Source organism: Osmerus eperlanus, chromosome 26 (assembly GCF_963692335.1).
Source record: "Osmerus eperlanus chromosome 26, fOsmEpe2.1, whole genome shotgun sequence".
Lineage (NCBI taxonomy): Eukaryota > Metazoa > Chordata > Actinopteri > Osmeriformes > Osmeridae > Osmerus > Osmerus eperlanus.
In genome coordinates, this window is record NC_085043.1 from 9269485 (window position 1) to 9290530 (window position 21046).

A 21046-nucleotide genomic window follows, 5' to 3' on the forward strand; every position below is an offset into this window, starting at 1 on the left:
AAACACACACACACACACATACAAACCACACACACGCGCACACCGTCTCACACACACCAGCCACACAGCCGATCGATGCCCGCGTTAGGGATTTGCTTGTCTCTGTCAGGGGGTAATCTAATAGATATTGAAGCCCAGGTCGTTCTGTTGCTGATCTTACCCTCCACACACACACACACACACACACACACACACACACACACACACACACACAGAGAAGCCCCCACCTCTAGTCTGCTCTCCAGACAGTAGATATTATTAGTTAGTAGGCCACAGGCTTATTGAATTACCTCACACTGGGGGGTCCAAACCTCCGCTGGCCTGTAATTAACAATGAGGGATTTTACAGGTTTGTGGCAGTGGTTGTTATTATTTGCTGGCCGCTGAAATCATTAATATTTAGATACTGTCCTCATCTGTGGGAGGCTCAGGCAGACAGACAGACAGGCAGGAATCTGTGGGAGGCTCAGGCAGACAGACAGGCAGGAAGGCAGGCAGGCAGGCAGGCAGGCAGGCAGACAGGCAGACATGCAGACAGACAGACAGACAGACAGGCAGGCAGGCAGGCAGGCAGGCAGGCGGCAGACATGCAGACATGCAGACATGCAGACATGCAGACATGCAGACATTGCAGACAGACAGACAGACAGAGAGGCAGGCAGGCAGGTGTTTTCATGAGGTTGTTTTAGAACTCGGTCTTGTTTAAGGCCGACTTCAGTTTTGTTTAAAGGGTAGGTCATGAGTTAATGAAAGACGAGGTGAAGGCTGTGGCTTGTGTAAGCTACTTTCTTGGTCTTACATCATTTTCTGTGTCTCCTGTCCGTGTTGGGTGTTGCATTGTGGGTACTCAGAGGTTTTCCTGTGTTTTGATACATCGCTAGCGCTGCTCTATCTATCGCTAACCTTTCTGGGATTAATCTCTGCAGCCCTGGGAAACCGATATGATCTCTTTTGAACTTGGTCGGGAATTTAGCAAGAGGTGACCTTTGAGTCGCGACTGCTCGGGTCAAAGGTGCTCCGCTGCGCTGTCAGTTTGTTTTCTCACTAACGAACACCCCAGTGCAGAGAAGACTAGTCTGGACTAAAGTCCTGCTTATGTTGCAGCAAGGTACAGTGTGTTCAAACCAGCGCATGAAAACAGTTTGTAAAGACACAGACACGCAGACACACAGGCCTCCAGAACCCTTGTGGAGCAGTGATCTGTGTAATTGTGGAACAGCCGGTGGAGGTGGGTCGTTCAAGGACCCGTGATCCAGGGCTACTCTGTCCTCATCGTACTTCCTCTGGTGAGCTCCCTGGCATCCTGCCACGCTCACATTCCCGTGTCCGAGCATGCGAGCCCCGCCTGGCTTCCTTTTGGTTGGAATCCCACCAGCTGACCGTGTGTCCGCGCCGTGTTCTGATGTTTCAACAGCGACCATCAGGACTTTCAGCTCTGGGCTTGGCTCTGATCTTTGTTGGCCTTGGAGAGAGCGTTGGCCAATCGCTGGCAACAGGGGAACAAGTGAGGCGGGTCTTAAGCTTTGAGTCCAACTTCGCAACTCCGATATAGATGGTTGAGGCACATTGAAGTATGGACGTCTGGCTTGTGGAGCTGCAGTGAGTCCTCGTCGTGGTCTAGTCTGCTGGGAAGGCTGGTAGGGAGACGAGAGGGGTGGAGGCTGTAGTTCTTGTGCTGAACAGGAAGTTGCACAACATCTGTCCTCTGGCATACAAAAGTAGAGGGAACAGCCAAACAGCTGTGTGTGTGTGTGTGTGTGTGTGTGTCTGAAATCAGTTCCATTCAGACGGTCCCTGGATGATGGTACATTCCACTCGCTTTCCTAACCCTCTTTCAAAGTCATTGACGCACAACGTTCCTATACTTCTTCAAGCTCTATTCTGTATTTTTTTTCTTTTTTGACTGATTATAAATAATTCCAAGTCCCACTTTTGTCCGAACCCTAGGATTTTGTGTGTTGATGGTCCTTTTCGACAATGGATACAACCCCAAACGCTTCTCCTTGCGGGACTTGAAGATGCAGAGAAAGTGAGGAAGAGAGTGTGTGTGTGTATGTGTGTGTGTGTGTGTGTGTGTGGGGGGGGGGGGGTTGCGTGTCAGTGCTGGGGTCTCTGTGAGGTTTGGTCTTGAAGGTGTTCTACCCCCTAGCATTAGGAACAGGAATGTGACATTTAGGCCTGTGTTAAGGTGTGTGTGTGTGTGTGTGTGTATAAGCTTAAGTAAATTTATTGGTGTGGTTTGTGCTTGTTTCCACGACCTGTGTGTGTGTGTTTCTGGGAGTGTGTCCATTCCTAGTGATGATTAATATCCTGTAAGCCACGTGCATGTGTTCCTCCCACACCCCTTCCTTCATTGATTGACAGCTCGTCTAAGTAGGTCATCTATGTAAATGCCAGCCTGTCAGTTTGCATCGATGGACCCGCAACCAAGTCAGCACACTGTGACCAAAATAATGTTTGCTGGATTCTACATCGACATTAATGTGAGGCAGCAAGGGTGTATGTGGAATTGCTAATATTTTTCGGCCTTTACTGAATACAGCCTTCTCCCTCTAGAAGAAGATTATGCGGTATTTTGCAGGTAGATTTAAATTCTTCTTTCAGTTTTGATTCGATTTTCAACTTTATTTGAAAGGGTTTGGATTAGGGTTAGACACTTGGTATGTTATTAGCTATTTCTACATCTTGCCCTCTTTCCAAGTTTTCTGAAGTCAAAGACTGTCGATCAACTGCCTTGTGAGTGCTTATTTTTGTATCGTTTGTTGCTACGCAACCCAGTCTGGATGCCAACCACCCCTTCCCTCTGCTCCTCCCCCACAGACTCCTCAGGGCCAATGAACACAGCCCACTCCCACCACCAGCCAATGGGCACGGGTGGGACATCCCTCTGTCATCAGCACGTCCAGGCCTCTCCCGCCCCCCATGAGCACCCTGGGCTCCCCCATGAACGGCCTGGCGTCGCCGTACTCCGTCATCACGTCCTCGCTGGGCTCGCCGTCTATCTCGCTCCCCTCCACACCCGGGATGAACTTCGGCGCGCTCAACAGCCCTCCGGTGAGAGACTGCATGGTAAGAAACCGAGGAAATCGTTTGTCAATCCGGGAAAATACTTAATAAGCATATACTTTGTGATACTTCAGCTTTATTTACATGTAGTCATTTAGCAGACGCTCTTATCCAGAGCGATTTACAGTAAGTTCAGGGACATTCCCCCGAGGCAAGTAGGGTGAAGTGCCTTGCCCAAGGACACAACGTAATTTGTCTCGGCCGGGAATCGAACCGGCAACCTTCTGATTAATAGCCCCACTCCCTAACCGCTCAGCCATCTGACTCCTTATTTGCCACACATTGCACAGACTTGTATTTTAGATTCACGACTGTCAATCCACATTTAGCCTCTTGTCCTCTCAGCCTTCACAATCCCTGTTCCACGTTAGTCATGTGCCTTCGCCCTGCTTGAAAACCAAAATAGAGGAGGCTTAAGGCTGACCATGTCCAATTAGCGTCGCACACCACTCAAGCACACACCACCTAGCGCCGCTGACGCCCTCATACCCTCCACATGACCTTTAACCTTCTCCTAAAGGGCAGCGAGTGAGAGACTGCTACGTCGCTCCATCGGGCAGGGAGACCTAGAGCCCTGCCCAAGACGAGCGGCCCTAGCCGAGTATCAGAGATTTAATGGAGCGGTAACCGGGCGAAACCTGCTTTTTCCCCTTCCTCTCTGAATGTTGTTACAGGTCACTCACAACAATAGCAAAGCCCCTTGAGACCTCTCGGGGCTCTTTGCGGTAGAAACAAACAGTAAACAACAACTCCCACAATGCCCTTCTTTTCACTGTCGTCCCACAATAGACGACAAGATCCAAGTGCTTTTTTTTCTACTTTTTTTACCCCCTCTCTTTCTCTTTGAGCGTCCTATTCAGAAAACAACAAAAGCACAGAAGGTTGTGCTTTGACAGTCCGCCAAACACAATGCTCTCAGTTCTGGACCAGACCCAGGGCTGTGGGCGAGAGGAGGAGATGATATCCATTACGCCGTTGATAGTATAGATCGAATTCGCAGCTCGGCGCGGTCCCTCTGGGTGGCGCTCTGACACGGCCACGCAGCGCCGGTCAAACTTCATTACATGGACCATCTCACATCTTCGCAGGAAGCTCCTAATGAATATTTTGCTTCCATGGTTAGTCAGTTTCCCACGTGTGAGTCAAAATGATCAGGCCATCGCGGGAGCGATGAAAGATGACTATGACAGCGTAGGTGGCTTTCATATGTTTTATAGAAGTAATGCACCATCATCGGTTTGGCAAATGCAATATTTATAGGGTTGTCGTTAACTCTTAACCCAATCAGCTTTGAGTCTTAAGGAACGATGAGCATTTTGAGTGAGCATTTTTGAGTCGTTAGCGCTATGCCAGGAAGCACAGCCTCCCTGTCAACCAATGCGGTTGGTCTGTTAATTGTATGTGAAAGGCATGCGGGGGAGCTGAAGGGAAATGGTCACCCATCATTGACTCACTGGCGACAGCCTGGACAGGCAGTCGAATGCTCATTTAACTGTGACCGCCTGCCTTCAGGGCATCCAGTGGTGCACATACAGCCATAGTTGGAGAGAGAGAGTGAAAGTGGGGGAGAGAGAAAGACTGAGAGAGATGAAGTGAGAGACAATATTCTGGGATAGTCCAGACAGGGAGGTGGAGAGACGGAGAGAGGAGGAGGAGGAGGAGGAGGAGGAGAGGGGGACAAGGAGAGAGAGAGGGAGAGAGGGAGAGAGAGTGCTGCAATTGCATCCCCTTTTCCTCAGTTGTCAGGTGAAAGATAGATCTGAGTTCAGACAGCCATTAGGGGATATACAGTTCAGAGTACTGGTCATTAATAAACTAAAGGAAAAGCCCATAGTCCCTGGAAAGGATGTCCTATATACTGGGCAACACATCAAATATACAGAATACTGGATGTAGGTCACTGGTGTTTGTCCCATGTAGATACACACACATATTTATACACACAATTAGAAAACAAACAATGATGTGTGTTTTAATGGATCTGTTAGGGCCAAATCCAGTGTATGATTGCAGGAGTTCAAAGTGCAAATGGTTGATAAGGACACTATAAGGATCCCGTTTAAAATGTTTATTCAGGAATCAGGAGCTGTTTGAAAAAGGATTACATCAATGTTTATTCAGTTGTGTACCTTGTCTTTAGAATGGCCATTAGGTCGAGTATAAAGCGGATTGTTTTTCAACATTACGCTAAACCCCAAGTCTATGCACTTCCTCGAAAGTTCCAGATGCGCGACAGCTCCCTCTGCTGGTTTGCAAAGTGCAACTGCAGGAAAGTGACGGCCCCTCTTCCACGCCCACTCCTGTCGGCAAACATTAAAAACCTGCATGACTGGGAGAAACAGTCACTCCCTTTACCCAAGCATGTGATCCCACACACCCACAAAACGCTGTGGGAGTTTGGAGCGACGGAGCGACAAGCAGAAGACAAGTAGGGGAAAATAGAGGAATGGGAGAAAGAAGCTCGACTTACTCACTCACTCTTCTCCCCCTTCTCTCCCTGCCCCCCTCCTCTCCCTCTCTTCTCCTCCGTCCCTCCTCTCTCTCCCTCTCTCTCTCCCTCCCTCCTCTCCCTCCCTCTCTTCTCCTCCCCCCCTCCTCGCCCTCCCCCCTCCTCTCCCTCCTCTCTACTCTTACATTTACATTTACATTTAGTCATTTAGCAGATGCTCTTATCCAGAGCGACTTACAGTAAGTACAGGGACATTCCCCCCGAGGCAAGTAGGGTGAAGTGCCTTGCCCAAGGACACAACGTCATTTTGCACGGCCGGGAATCGAACCAACAACCTTCTACTAGCCCAACTCCCTAACCGCTCAGCCATCTGACCCCCTCTCTCTTCCTCCCTCTCTTCTCCTCTCCCTCCTCTCCTCCCTCCTCTCCCTCCTCTCTACTCTCCCTCCCTCTCTTCTCCTCTCCTCTCCCTCCCCCCCCCCCCCCTGTGTGTTGGTCTCCAGATGAACTCCATGAACAGTGTCAGCAGTTCAGAGGACATCAAGCCCCCCCCGGGCCTGCAGTCCATGGGGAACATCAACTACCAGTGCACCAGCCCGGGAGGCATGTCCAAACACATCTGCGCCATCTGTGGAGACCGCTCCTCAGGTAAGCACGTCCCAGCCACCACGCCCCGCCACCACCACATTCAGCGGAACCCCGCTGGAGAACGAGAGAGAGAGAGAGAGAGAGAGAGAGAGAGAGAGAGAGAGAGAGAGAGAGAGAGAGAGAGAGAGAGAGAGAGAGAGAGAGAGAGAGAGAGAGAGAGAGAGAGAGAGAGAGAGAGAGAGAGAGAGAGAGAGAGAGAGAGAGAGAGAGAGAGAGAGAGAGAGAGAGAGAGAGAGAGAGAGAGAGAGGGGAAGAAGGAGATGGGGAGATAGAGAAAGAGAGAGAGAGAGGGGTGAGGGAGAGAGAGCGACATGAAGACAGAATGAGTGAGGGATGGAGAACGACGGAGAGGGAGGGAGGGAGGGAGAGAGGAGGGAGGGAGGGAGGGAGGGAAAGAGGGAAAGAAAGAAAGAAAGAAAGAGAAAGAAAGAGAAAATGAGAGTGAACATGTATTCAACCACAGTGAACCACAGCCAAATAACAATTGTGAACCACAATTGATACCAGATGGTAAACACAACCTCTCGACTCTTTAACACAGGGAAGCACTATGGCGTGTACAGCTGCGAAGGCTGCAAAGGCTTCTTCAAAAGAACTATCCGGAAGGACCTCACGTACACGTGTCGAGACAGCAAGGAGTGCCTGATTGACAAACGACAGAGGAACCGCTGCCAGTACTGTCGTTATCAGAAGTGCCTAGCCATGGGCATGAAGAGAGAAGGTGTGTGTAAGTGTGTGCATGTGCCTGGGGCCGGGGGAGGGGGGGGAAAGGGTGCGTAGTGTCTACGCTCGGCGTGTCAGCGCGCTTTGTGGCACTCGCCACTCATCCTGTTTGCGTATGGCGTCGATAGTTGCGAGCCTTTTAACGTTTTCGTCTCAACAACTTTTTTTGGCGTGGCATCGCGGGTAACCCACAGGAAGCGTAACCTTTGCCCTTTGACCCCCCTGTGCAGCGGTGCAGGAGGAGAGGCAGCGGGGGAAGGAGCGCGGGGAGAACGAAGTGGAGTCCACCAGCAGCTTCAACGAGGACATGCCCGTGGACAAGATCCTGGACGCGGAGCTGGCCGTGGAGCCCAAGACGGAGTCGTACGCGGAGGGGAGCCCCGGTAACTCTGTACGGACGCTTCAGGCAGAACACCACCCAAAACCCGCTATGGTCCACACAGTACACCACCCAACACCTGCTACAGTCAAGACAGAACACCACCCAACACCCACTATGGTCCAGACAGTACACCACTCAACAGTGATTTCTTTGACTGTAACCTTTCAGTTACGGCTATACGCTTAATCTATCTCTGAGGAATCCGCACTTTTAACCACCCTGTAGCTGATTGGTTAAACGATTGGTTGAATGATTGGTTGATATAACGGTTGATTGGTTGATTAGTTCAGTGGTTGATTCGATTCACTGGACACTTACGCACACATACGGTGAACACATCATACCGTAGCTGTACATTGAAACGTGGTTGAGCCGTGGTTACCCGTGGTTACCCGTGTGTTCCTGGAGATGAGTGTGTTAACCTCTCTCTCTCTCTCTCTCTCTCTCTCTCTCTCTCTCTCTCTCTCTCTCTCTCTCTCTCCCCCGTCCTCTCCACCTTCCAGACCAACGACCCGGTGACCAACATCTGCCAGGCAGCAGACAAGCAGCTGTTCACCCTGGTGGAGTGGGCCAAAAGGATCCCCCACTTCTCAGAGCTGCCCCTGGACGACCAGGTCATCCTACTACGAGCAGGTACGACACCGCACACACACACACGCCAACACATGCCTTTCTACAACCCTGGATAGTCAAACACACACACACTACAACACATGCCTTTCTGCTAGGTTATCACTCTCACACAAACACACACACTGTACAACACATTTACCTTTACACACTTCTGGGTACTCACACACACACACACACGCAGGAAACACACAGGCCCACAAACGAACGCACGCAGTCTATTTACGTCACCTTGGTGTGTGCATCATAGAATGTGAATTGGCACTTCGTTCCTACACTGAATGTAACTCGAGACAAACATGGTTCTTTGCCAGGGCCCAGTCAGCCTCATTCACAGCCAACCCAAGACTGACCTCTGCTGGTTAGATATTTCACACGGAGGCCTAAATCAAGGAGAGAGAAAGTAGCACAGTGGCTCTAATGAAGCGCCGAACCCTCGTAGCCCGAGGAGGCCGGGGAGAATAAGAAAACACCACACAGACACAAAACACTCTCTCTTAGACAAGAAGAATCGTCAATTTTTTTCGTTTTGTTTGTTTCCAGGTTGGAACGAGCTGCTCATCGCCTCCTTCTCCCACCGCTCGGTCACCGTGAAAGACGGGATCTTATTGGCCACGGGGCTCCACGTCCACAGAAGCAGCGCCCACAGCGCCGGCGTCGGCTCCATCTTTGACAGGTGAGCGTCCTGAACGCCGCGCCGAACACCGCCCGCTGTCCTCGTTCTGCTGCTCCTTGTCGATTGGTCGTTTTTTTTGTCGTCGTCGTTTTGCTCATGGGGCGTTCCCCTGTCTCCGACAGGGTTCTGACGGAGCTGGTATCCAAGATGAAGGACATGCAGATGGACAAGACTGAGCTGGGCTGTCTGCGGGCCATCGTCCTGTTTAACCCTGGTGAGAATGCACGCTCGCACACACGCACACACGCACACACACACGCACACACACACACCACTCCTCGTGGCTCTGCTGTGACGTGCGGGGGAAATAACGCTCTCCGCTCACTCGAGAGGACGTTTCTGTGACGGATCGTAATGGCTGTGAACTCATGACCCTTCATGTTTAATCAACGCGGCATGTGGCCTGTCAGTTATGATTGTTGGTCTGAGGAGGTGGTTTCGGAGGAAATAAACATTCTCACAGTTGTCTCAGACGAATGATTTGTCATTTCCAATAAAGCATCTATGACCGTACTTATGGTCTCATCGGAGCGTTAAACGTTGCTGGTTCATCTGAGATGTTGCTTGTGTGACCGAGAGGTGATTCGGTGTGTCTGACTGGGACTCTGTTGTGGCTGCAGATGCCAAGGGCTTGTCCAACCCCACAGAGGTAGAGGGACTGAGGGAGAAGGTCTACGCCTCACTAGAATCATACACCAAACAGAAGTACCCCGACCAGCCCGGCAGGTACGCAAGACATGCCCAGAACACCTAGCCCCAACACTCCACACCAGAACACCTAGCCCCAACACTCCACACCAGAACACCCTAACCCCAACACTCCACACCAGAACACCTAGCCCCAACACTCCACACCAGAACACCTAGCCCCAACACTCCACCCCAGAACACCCTAACCCCAACACTCCACACCAGAACACCTAGCCCCAACACTCCACACCAGAACACCTAGCCCCAACACTCCACCCCAGAACACCCTAACCCCAACACTCCACACCAGAACACCTAGCCCCAACACTCCACACCAGAACACCTAGCCCCAACACTCCACACCAGAACACCTAGCCCCAACACTCCACACCAGAACACCTAGCCCCAACACTCCACACCAGAACACCTAGCCCCAGCACTCCACACCAGAACACCTAGCCCCAACACTCCACACCAGAACACCTAGCCCCAACACTCCACACCAGAACACCTAGCCCCAACACTCCACACCAGAACACCTAGCCCCAACACTCCACCCCAGAACACCCTAACCCCAACACTCCACACCAGAACACCTAGCCCCAGCACTCCACAACAGAACACCTAGCCCCAGCACTCCACACCAGAACATCTAACCCCAACACTCCACACCAGAACACCCTAACCCCAACACTCCACAACAGAACACCTAGCCCCAACACTCCACACCAGAACACCCTAACCCCAACACTCCACACCAGAATACCTACAGCCCTGACTTTCTTTTTCTTTTCAATTATTAGGGAGGATGTATTCAAATATGTCATTGTTGTTGTGTTCCTCCAGGTTTGCCAAACTGCTGCTCCGCCTCCCTGCGCTACGCTCCATAGGGCTCAAATGTCTGGAGCACCTGTTCTTCTTCAAGCTGATCGGAGACACGCCCATAGATACCTTCCTCATGGAGATGCTTGAAGCGCCACACCAGATCACATGACACGAGTCCCCCTGTCCCTGTATATACCCCCACAATGTAATTGATATAAAGATGAAACTTGATTCAAGTTGTAAAACGAACACATATTTTGTACCAAGCACAAATTATTATTAATGTCAAAATTTGTATTTTTGGGGGGTCGGTTTGGTTCTAAGGGAGGGGGGTGGGTAGGTTTAAAAGAAGTACACTGTTAAAATGAATTCTAATAGAATTAACAGATGTTTTTTTGTAAATAGATAATTTCAGGTGTCCATAAAAGCAAGCCAATGCAATATGAAAAAAATATTTTATTCAAAGATTAATTGTATAAAACGGAAACCATCCCTACATTTCTAAAATGCATTTTAGAATTTTGCCAGAATAAAATTATTTAAAATGCACGTGTTTATATATCGTTTGTGGCTTCCTTTTGCACACAGCACATGAATACCATGCAGTTTTACTCCAGTTACCAGTAGATGGCGAGAGCACTCCTGGTGGAAGGATTCAAGAGCGCTAGCTTGAGATTCACAATATTTGAGTCATAGGTTTAGTCTAGATCATTAAATTAAGTCTATGGCATGCCTCTTGCATTTTCAGCCTATTATGCAAACACCAAAAAGACGCAATTTATTGAAACTTGATGAGCATAGGCATACTAAGTGTTTTGCCTTGCATTAAAAAAAAATGTGTGAGGGACAATTTGAAGGCTTAATTTTATCAAAGGCATCTCACTTTAAGCTTTTAATCTTCCAGTAAAGGTGAGTAAAAGTTGTATGCGTCCAGTTGACAACTCTTTCAACCGTATTTTATAGGACACGGGGGGTGTGGGAGGCATGAGAGATGGCGAGAGGAACAGGGATTGAAGAAGACGTTCCTTTTTAATGCGCAGGTATCCGTAGGCACAGATCTATCTCTCTCTCTCCCTCTCTCCCTCTCACTGACTAATGGGTTAATTGATAGATAAATAGGCCTATTCAATAACTACTACACACGGAGGAGGAACTGGAATCGACCGCCTGCAGCAGAGAAAGTTATTATCTCCGGTTCTCCTGGCCACTCTGTGCTCTTGTTGTTTGTCCGATCATCTATTATCAAAAATATCGGAAATAAATTCATACAGAACTGAACATAACAACTCAACAAATTGAATGGTAGGTTGGCTATTGTTGGATTCTCGTTAATCAAGATTGCTTACAGGTAGACAACACTGAACTGTCTGAATTTAAACTGTTCCTTGATGAATGAATGAACCTAACCATTTTTGCGTCGGATCTAAATTAATTTGATCTTTACGACCATGTAAAACTTTAGTTGTTTATCATTTGTACATTGTACATTTTTGTTCTCATTATTTGCAAAGATGAAAACATTGTTTCCCCTTTTAGAATTTTGCTTAGATAAAACAATGGTGGAACACCCTACGTCTTTACTTGGTGAGCAGAGAATTTTGTTTAATGACTTTCGCAATTATTAATATTTTTGTGAGCAGTTAGATTTCACAAACTTAACAAATTCGTGTTTTTACATGTTATATAAAAAAAACGTGTAGGTAGATAGTAGATGCTCTTAAAGTGTTAGCCTTTTGTCAAAGTTACCCATTGTAGACTACACATTATTAGGCCTATAATATATTAAAAAAAATACATTGAATGAAACTTTCTCACTTAATTTGACATTTACATGATTTGATATAGACTCATTCTATTTGTAATATTAGTGTTTTCGTTTTTACAGTGGACCATCCTAAATCCATCATTACATTCTCTTGCAGGCTTGACAGAAAGGACAGTGTGCGCGGGATGCCACCGTCTCATTCGTGATAAATACCTGCTCAGAGTGAACGACGGGCTGTGGCACGAGCGGTGCGTGCGCTGCGTGGCTTGCGGTGACCCGTTAAAGAATTCTTGCTTTTTGCGAGACAAGAAACTCTATTGCAAGCTGGACTATGCGAAGTAAGTGCTGGTTGAACTGTCTTATAGTTTTTTTGTTGTTGGGTTGAAGACATTTCGGCAGCTTCAAAATTAGCTGACACACAGAAACAATGCTCAAATAGGCCTATTAATTCGGAATCTCTAAATGTAAGTTTTCCTTGTCTGAAACATACTAAATATAAAAATACCTCTTTTATAATGTTTTGACATAGGCCATAAGATAAAGAAAATTCTGAAGCTTGATCATTTGATATCTTTATGAATATAAAATTAAGATGAAAAATCTGATCTGGTATGAGCCTACATTTAGTTAATGTCAGTTAGTTATGTCATCTTAGTCAAACCAGAAAATTATGATTGGACAAAGTGACCTGCTTGATGTCCAATTGTAAAAGAGAAAATAAACAAACCCAGTTATTTAGCTAATTACGAACCCAGTTATTCAGATGCATTTTATTGTAACGTGATCACTTTAGAATGCCATTACATTTACAATACATCACAGGTAATGATTTATTGAATGAGCATGAGAACATTGAACAGGAAACATTTTGCAGACAATTCCTGCTTCCATGTCAAGAATTGCATTTAGTAGCATGAATATTTGAGGCTGCACTGGCAGATATTTGATTCGCATCAAACCACTTAAGTCTGAGAGCTTGTGTCCCTGTTGCCCTTGACTAGCTGTGTGTGTGTGTGTGTGTGTGTGTGTGTGTGTGTGTGTGTGTGTGTGTGTGTGTGTATGTGTACATATGAAGGATAAATTGTGTATGTGATTGATCCATAGGTTTCTTTAATTTCAGATAAAGAGATTTTAGATTTGTTTTCACTTACACTTAAACACTAAATACATTTTCAGCTTTTTTCAGTTTGTCTAGGTCATTTTAAATTGGGATAGTTCTTCGATTTTCTAGTTTGTCAGTGTACATGTGGTGTGTGTCTTTGTTTGTGTGTGTGTGTGTGTGTGTCTGTGTATAGGATTGTGTGTATGAGTCCAGGGATTGTAACACAATGCACCTTGGAGAACAAGGTGACTGCAGGAGGAAGGGGCGTTGTGGGCCCTGGAATGTGAGAACACACAAACACACACACACACACACAAACACACACACACACACACACACACACTCACACCTCCACATACAGACAGCGCACGATCTGGGGTAGAGCTCAACTGACACATTGTCAAAATGTGTTACATTTTCAAGATCCATCGGTGTGGCAATGGCAAGCTGGGCACAGCATATGGCATCGTCAGATAGAACCCCCCCCCCCCCCACACACACACACACCTCACCCCATTCCCTCACACACACACACACACACACACACACGCACACACTTCTATCTAAATACTCTCACCTTAGAGCCAAGCAGAAAATGTTCTCAAAGCTCACATTATATGAACAATTTGGTCATGGTCACCTGCCAAGCAAACAGCGAGACTGAAAACATCGGGAGCACTCGGCGGTTGGAAAACATTTCCCACTCAGTTCATTAGACTTCGGTGCCCAGGTACACTATCTCAGCGGCTAACACAGCGAAGGGAAAACACACCAGAACAGCCCTAACCACGTTTTCGATCACCATGTTTTCTCCTTCACAAAAAAACAAACAAGAAAAACTCATACGTAACGTCTCCAGCATTTTTGTTCGAAAGCGGACAAAATCTATGGGGTTGACGAGGGGGAATGCCTGGCTGGCCGGCTCTCAGAAGATCGGGGGTCTGATGAGGAGGGGGAGACGGAGGACAGAGGGGGCCATATGTTAGAGTGGGAACCCACCAGGAGAGTCGTGGGGTTTGGCGTGAACTTTTTTGGGGGGACGGTGGCAACACGAGATGTAGCATTCTGTGCCATGGCATCTGGCTGGATGGTCTCGCGCTCAGGTGTACCCCCCCCCCCCCCCACACACACACACACACACCCCCACCCAAGATGAGCAATGGGAGGGCGCCCACCCGACCGTGAGATATCTGACCTGACCAATTAGCAGGAGGCCTGGTGCCAGGCCCCATCTCTTCACCCCCTCTCCACGTTCCCCTGCTGTACTGTCCAGGGTTCTGGGTTAGGGTCCTGTCATCTCCCCCCACTCTTTCTATTCCTTCTTCCCTCTTTCTCTCTCTCTCTCTCTCTCTCTCTCTCTCTCTCTCTCTCTCTCTCTCTCTCTCCCCCTCTCTCTCCCCCTCTCCATCCCACACACACACATCTTGGCCTGCTACGGTCTCAGAGTTGAGAGAGATCCGAAACGGGGTCAGCAGCTTTCTCTGTACCCCCTCCTCCAGGATCAGCCCATTGTGTCCGCGGTGAGGGCTGACGGACAAATCGAGAGTCTGATTGGCTGGATCGTCACGGGAGAGGAGACGGACTGAACGGTCCAGTTGGTTGATAGATTGGACAGCAGATGGGTGGTCAGATCAGCGGTTAGATCAGCGGTCAGATCAGCGGTCCACTTGACCCTCAGGTCCTTATCTGATCCGCGGGCTGTGTTTGTGTGTGTTCGCCAGGTTCACCTGATCTAGAAACAGGATCCATCTACATGTCCAGTAGCAGACTGCAGCAAAGGTCAGGTTTAGAAGCCAGCCCAGGAACAACACATCAATCTGGCCAACGCGTGCGTGTGTGTGTACCTGCATGATCCTGCGTGCGTGCGTGCGTGTGGGTACGTGCATATACCTGTGTGTACATGAGTATACTGTGTGTGTGTCTGTGTGAGGGTGTGTGCGTATACCTGTGGGAGTGTGTGTTCACGAGTGTGTGTGTGTGTGCGTGCATCTGTGCACTGGACTCACAACCCTCTGACCTAAATGCTGCTGCATGAGAAAGCCCCTCTCTCCAGATAGATGGCTGGCTCGTTCTACCTTGTTGTTTAAATTCACCGTGACCGATTCTTTCTCTGAGTGTTCCAGTCTTCCTGGCAAGAACTCTGCGCCGATAATGTCAATGGAAACGTTTAAATATTAACCACCTCGACTCCCCCTGCATAGGAGAGGCCCCTGTCTCAGCCTGGGCAGTAACAAGCCTGTGAATCACCATGGTAAACTCTCACCTGCGGGACCATGTGCTGACTAGACTGTTCCGCTAGTGTTACCATGAGCACTGATAGCATTATAACAGACTTCTACATGTGAGGTGTTAGCAAGCACGGCGTTATGGTGAGGGAACAGCCTATAGTGTGACCAACAGTGCAGCAAGGAGACTGTAAAAAAAAAATATATATATTATATACATTTTGTATAATACATATCGAGTCTGCAACTTGGTACTGCGTCACAAACGAACAATCTCAAAAAGAACGCCGTGAAACGTTGTTGTGTTAACCTGTACATGATACACTTTCTTTGACATTCGCTACTGTGATGCACGCATTTTTATCAGAGGAATGCACATTCCATGGACTTCCCTGCGTCCATGTGAAAGATCATCGGCCTAGCATGGATGCTGCCGGCCAGACAGTCTGGGTTGGGGTCAGCCATCCAGTCTGACTCTTCAGAGCTTCTTAGAATGAGCTCTACAGTTTCCCTGGCGACCCCACGGCAACACTAATATCTCCCAGCAATGCCAAGCTTCTGGATGTTGTCGTTCACACCTATTCATAATGGCGGTTTTTTTCTACTTAATTTCAATGTTTGTTTGTGTCTGTCTACCCAATATACAACTTGCACCTTTTACAACGATCCAGAATGTTGAATTGGAAACCTTTTTTCCGAAATGAATCCCGTTCTTCAGGGGAAAAGAAACGTTGCTGATACTAACACGCTGCTGTCTGTTCACCTCCGGAAAAGTGTTTTACTATTCGACTTTTTCAGCGCACGTCTGTCACTCTTTAGGAACATTGAGACGTGAGTCGTCAAGCATTGTGCTAAAGAGAGCAGTCACCAGCTCACGTATCTATGGCGACTCCGCTGGTGACCTAATCAAATCGGGAACCCCCCCCCCCACCCCCTCACACCCAGAGCGATGACGCACCATCCTGCCTGACAGACCCACGAAGCCGCCGTGCCAAAGAGGGACACAATGGACCCTCCGCGAGGGGGTCGGCTGTGCTTTTGTCCCACCCTGGTTAAGCAGACTTAGGGATAATTCCGGGGATAATTCCCGGGAACAGCAGCCCAGCCTCTCCCACCGGGAACCCTGAACCCCCCCCCCCCCCACAGGGCTGGAGCCACGGCCCGCGGAGCCCCTTTCTGCCCGCTCCCTGGGGGGGGGAGGCCTCGGACACGGCAGCCAGAGGCTCTCAGGCTTAGCCCCCACTGGCCCTGGTTGCCAGGCGCTAAGACGCACACTCGCCACTCTAGGGGTATGTGTCTGAGTGTCTGGGGAGGTTGGAGGGGGGAGAGGGGGGGAGAGGGGGAGAGGGGGAGAGGGGGGTGACTGACTGACAGCTAAACCCGGCTAGCGTCTTGGTCCGAGGCCTCCAAGGGAACATGCGAAGGGCTGCTGAGGGAGGAGAGCTTGACGGCGAACTGTCAGGTGACTGGAGAGAGAGAGAGAGAGAGAGAGAGAGAGAGAGAGAGAGAGAGAGAGAGAGAGAGAGAGAGAGAGAGGAGCTGTTTTCACTAACTCTCTCTCTCCCTCTCCTCCCCATGTGCTCTGCAGACTGTTCGCGGCGCGTTGTCGAGGCTGCGCCGAGGCCATCTCCCCGGCAGAGCTGGTGCTGAGGGCGGGGGCCGCCGTCTTCCACCTGCGCTGCTTCACCTGTAGCGTGTGCGCCTGCAGGCTGCAGACCGGAGACCGCTGCGTCCTCAGGGAAGGACAGCTACTGTGTGCCAGAGACCTTGACCAAGGGCTGGCCAGCCCCGTCTCTTCAGACTCAGGTACGGTGTGTATGTGTGTGTGTGTGGGATGGTGTGTGTTGGTGTGTTTGTGTGTGTGTGTGCGTTTTGGCGCGTCCTCATTTTCTGCCTTTCGTTGTTCTCGTGGCAGGTAAAAGCGACGATGAAGAGGAGGAGGAGGAGGAGAGCGTGAAGTCGTCCAGCAGACGCAACGGGGCGGAGGACCCCGAGCACAAACGCCCCAAGCGGCCGCGCACCATCCTCACCACCCAGCAGAGACGAGCTTTCAAAGCCTCCTTCGAGGTCTCCTCAAAGCCCTGCAGGAAGGTGGGGGCGCTCGGACACACTCACGTGTCCACACTCACAACACCAAACCGCCCAAATCTTTTCAGGGACTGTTTTTCTAGAATGAGCTGAAGACTTTGTTGACGGTCCATTCAGCACAGACCCTGGGGGTCACCTTCAGTTAACTTTTTCCTTCTCTGTTTTAATCTCACCCTCCCTCCCTCTCTCCCTCTACCCTCCTCCGCCAAGGTAAGGGAGACCTTGGCAGCAGAGACTGGCCTGAGTGTGCGAGTCGTCCAAGTCTGGTTCCAAAACCAGAGAGCCAAGGTAACGTGAATCCCCCCCTGCCCCCCTCCCTGTACCCCCCAGCCCCCACCCCTCATTTCCCACCTTCCATCCCGAAACTTCCATACGTCCCATTGAGAAAGGGACTCTTTCGGCGGCAGGTAGCTCTGCCAAACTGGAAATCAGTCAGGTTATCTCTTTGCCGAGGAAACCGATGACATCTCACCTGTAGATGCCCCGCTGATTAGGGCTGTATTTCCTTACAAAGCAACTGTGTGTGTGTGTGTGTGTGGTTTTCCTCCCAGCCTCAATGACAACCCTGTCTTTTCCCTACAATTAATGCGTTTCAATTGAGTGCACATGTTTTTATGAAGACTGTGTGGTCCGAACGACTGACCGGCTAGGAAGGGCAGAGGTTGTTGAATGAGATGTAATTTGACAGCATATCCACACACAATGTATATATAAGACCTGTTATGTATGAAATGCGTGTTATTTCGTGGTAGATGAAGAAGCTGGCCAGAAGGCAGCAGCAACAGCAACAATCCTCAAGACCCGAGCATCAGAACCACACAACGCTTCACACAGGTAGCGACACACACAAACACACACACAGTCACGACGTGAAGGAACTTTCAGACGTCCGTCACACCCACTCCCCTCTCCTTCTCGTCTCCGCCAGCGCCCTCCTGTGGCAGTCTGACCTCTGACCTGGACCCCCTGGGCTCGTACCACGGCCTCCAGCAGCAGCAGGTAGGCAGCACCACCCTGGAGCAGCAGGACTATGACCTGGACCCCTTCAAGCAGGGCCTCACCCCCCCGCAGATGCCCGGAGACCACATGCACCCTTACGGTAAAACACCCGTCGCGGTGCACCTACACGCCATGTTCACCTACACGCCATGTTCACCATTACCATAACACTTATTTTTAAACTAAACAGACGAATATGTAAACATTCCAAACAGGCATTCCAAACAGCTGCCGGACAGTCGTGATTGGGCTTTAATGGGCACTGCAGAAATAACTGTCTGGTCTTCCCAGTCCTACCTGAGTGTTGAAAAGGTGTTTCGTGTCTTCTTACCCACACAACATCACTAGTGATAGAGCGTCATGGAAAATATTCATCCTGCAAAAAGCCCTGTTGGGTGCCCCCTAGTGGTAACGGTGTCCCACACCACCAAGCATGCTCTGCTTTCATGCCAAGTAAGAGATCAGAAAGTCTGGTTCCTGTCCTTGATCTCTTTCGACTGATGTCACTTCCTGTTTCTCCACAGGCTTCAGAGGGCTGTATGACGACATGGACGTGGCCCCTTTCTGTCACCTAGGAGACGGCTCCTGTCTCTCTTTGGGGGACTCCTCCCTGCTCACTCCCATCGACCGTCTCTGCTCCATGCAGGACTCCTACTTCACCTCCTGAGCGCCGGGGCGTACCCCACCCAGGTCATCACCTCCCTGGGCACATCATGCCTCTCACCCCCCCCCCCCCCCCCCCTCTACCTGGGTGTCTCCTCCAGTGCTTTAGAAATCAAGGCCTCATCATCCAAGGAATCCTCCCAGTGTGAATTTGGGTTTTGCATGAAAGTGGGACTTTTCCAGGGACTTTTGTTTTCAGATGTGGGTGGGACTGCTTTTTTTATATCTGAAAAACCGTGAAATATGATTTTTGTCATAAAAAGTGGGACATGAAAGCTAAACCACTGGACTGTGTGGTTTTTCTACCTGTGAGACCAGATGAGAATGTAATATATCTAATGCTGTACATAACTTCTGGTGTGTGTTTGTATTTATTTGTTTGTGGGCTTGTTTGTGGCCAGAAGGAATCAACATCGAATAAACAGTGTATGTAACATACGCAGTTGTCTGAATTGTGTCTTGTGAAGACTTCAGGATTGATCCAAGGGTTGGATCTGACAGGAGTGCGGAGAGGGTAATTAATACTGAGGGTGACTGCTGGGTCGGCCCGTCCACGGGGCTTATCGGTCCGATCTGGGTGACAGGTCACCCAGACATGGCCCTCTGTCTGCCTGTCACGCAGGAGACAAGCGAGGGATGGTTCGTGGAGGGGTGGAGGGCTGGGGTATGACAGCACGGAGGGGTGGAGGGCTGGGGTATGACAGCACGGAGGGGTGGAGGGCTGGGGTATGACAGCACGGAGGGGTGGAGGGCTGGGGTATGACAGCACGGAGGGGTGGAGGGCTGGGGTATGACAGCACGGAGGGGTGGAGGGCTGGGGTATGACAGCACGGAGGGTCACCGGCAGGTAAGGATCACATCCACACCGCCCGTCCTCAACGCTCACATTGTGCTCCCCTCCTCGCTCCCCAAAAAAAAACCCACGCTGCATTTTTCTACCTTCCGTCCTCCGGGCCCAAACGGGGGGAGACCACCCAGGCGCCGTGCCCAGCTGGAATGCACCCATCCTGGGGAGGGAGGTCACGGCCGGTGGGGAGGGGGCTCCAGACAACAGAGGGGCTGAAAGCTGTGTCAGGGTAGACTGCGCTGTGTGACACACAGATATGAAGCCCCCTGTGTGCGCTGTGCCTCCTTGCCCTAGCCGTGAACCCGCCAGGACCCGGCTCACGTTTCCTACTATGAAATCAGAGCTCACGGAGCACGGAGCGCAAGTCAATGGTCAGGAACAATCTAACTGTCTGTCACCAAGGAATGTTACTGCCAAGCAGCCAAGGAGTGTTGAAGTAAGATAGGTGGTGTGTGTGTGTGTGTGTGTGGAAGGACCTCAAAAAACGTCCTCACACACAAACCACACCTGTCCTTTGAAACCATGTGATTTCCAAGAAGAACAGTATCGTGGATGTGTAACTTCGAGTGTCTAGTTATTAATGTGTGTGTGTGTGTTTGTGTGTGTGTCCGGTGCACTCTTGGCAGATGTACAGGCAGTTGCCAGCAGTGTCCGGTGAGAGGAGAAAAAATAATCAAACCGTGATCATACGGTCACAGCGGGCAGCAATAACCTCATTATTATTCTGACGGTAGCCAAACAGTTTCCCGTCAACAGTTCGGTAATTTATTGCACTCCTTGTGCCAACCCCCAGGCCACAAACCCTCTGTCTTTTAACCGTTATAATTGGCGTCACGCTGTTTTAGTTAGCAGACAGATGCGCTCACTTTGTAGAAGAATCTGGAAGCTCGAGCAGATGAGTTTGTGTCTAAAGGCAAAGCACTCTTGAATGTGGCATTAGTCAAACGTGACATAATACAACAGCGACACACACCTTACTGGGTCTGCTTAGTATTATTTGTGAGAAACGAATCTGCTGACTTTCGGCACCTTTACCAGCTCATGTCCCCTAGTCAAAGAGTGCATGACAGTAACATCCTTCCGGAATATTTAAGGATGGAAAACTGGTTGTCACGTTTCCTAAGTCACAAAATGAATTGAGATGATTTAGATGACTCGTGGTGACTCGTGGTGACACCTTTGACACACAAAGGTGCCCCTGTGTCGCAGTGTCGTGCTCTGGCACCTATGAGGGTTTAGATAATGGATCACCTCCCCAGTCCATCACA

The 21046-nt window shown here is 49.7% G+C and overlaps 2 protein-coding genes across 2 annotated transcripts in view; both read left to right on the forward strand.

Annotated features, from left to right (window-relative positions):
• rxrgb (retinoid X receptor, gamma b) overlaps window positions 1–10638 on the forward strand; it is a 13797-nt gene extending 3159 nt beyond the window's left edge. Inside the window, 10 exon segments of the mRNA XM_062452878.1 lie at window positions 2821–2869; window positions 2871–3069; window positions 6019–6163; window positions 6705–6884; window positions 7117–7277; window positions 7772–7901; window positions 8442–8574; window positions 8697–8788; window positions 9195–9300; window positions 10111–10638. Of these exon segments, the coding sequence (XP_062308862.1) occupies window positions 2821–2869; window positions 2871–3069; window positions 6019–6163; window positions 6705–6884; window positions 7117–7277; window positions 7772–7901; window positions 8442–8574; window positions 8697–8788; window positions 9195–9300; window positions 10111–10258 (1343 nt within the window). The 3' untranslated portion in view covers window positions 10259–10638.
• Window positions 10639–11248: 610 nt separating this feature from the next.
• On the forward strand, window positions 11249–19314 carry lmx1a (LIM homeobox transcription factor 1, alpha). Its single transcript, XM_062452880.1, has 9 exons — window positions 11249–11391; window positions 11626–11673; window positions 12012–12192; window positions 16770–16987; window positions 17097–17272; window positions 17480–17557; window positions 18022–18103; window positions 18198–18368; window positions 18793–19314. Exons 2-9 carry the CDS (start codon window positions 11646–11648, stop codon window positions 18933–18935), a joined length of 1077 nt encoding a protein of 358 aa, XP_062308864.1. The 5' UTR covers window positions 11249–11391; window positions 11626–11645; the 3' UTR covers window positions 18936–19314.
• Window positions 19315–21046: the final 1732 nt, after the last annotated feature.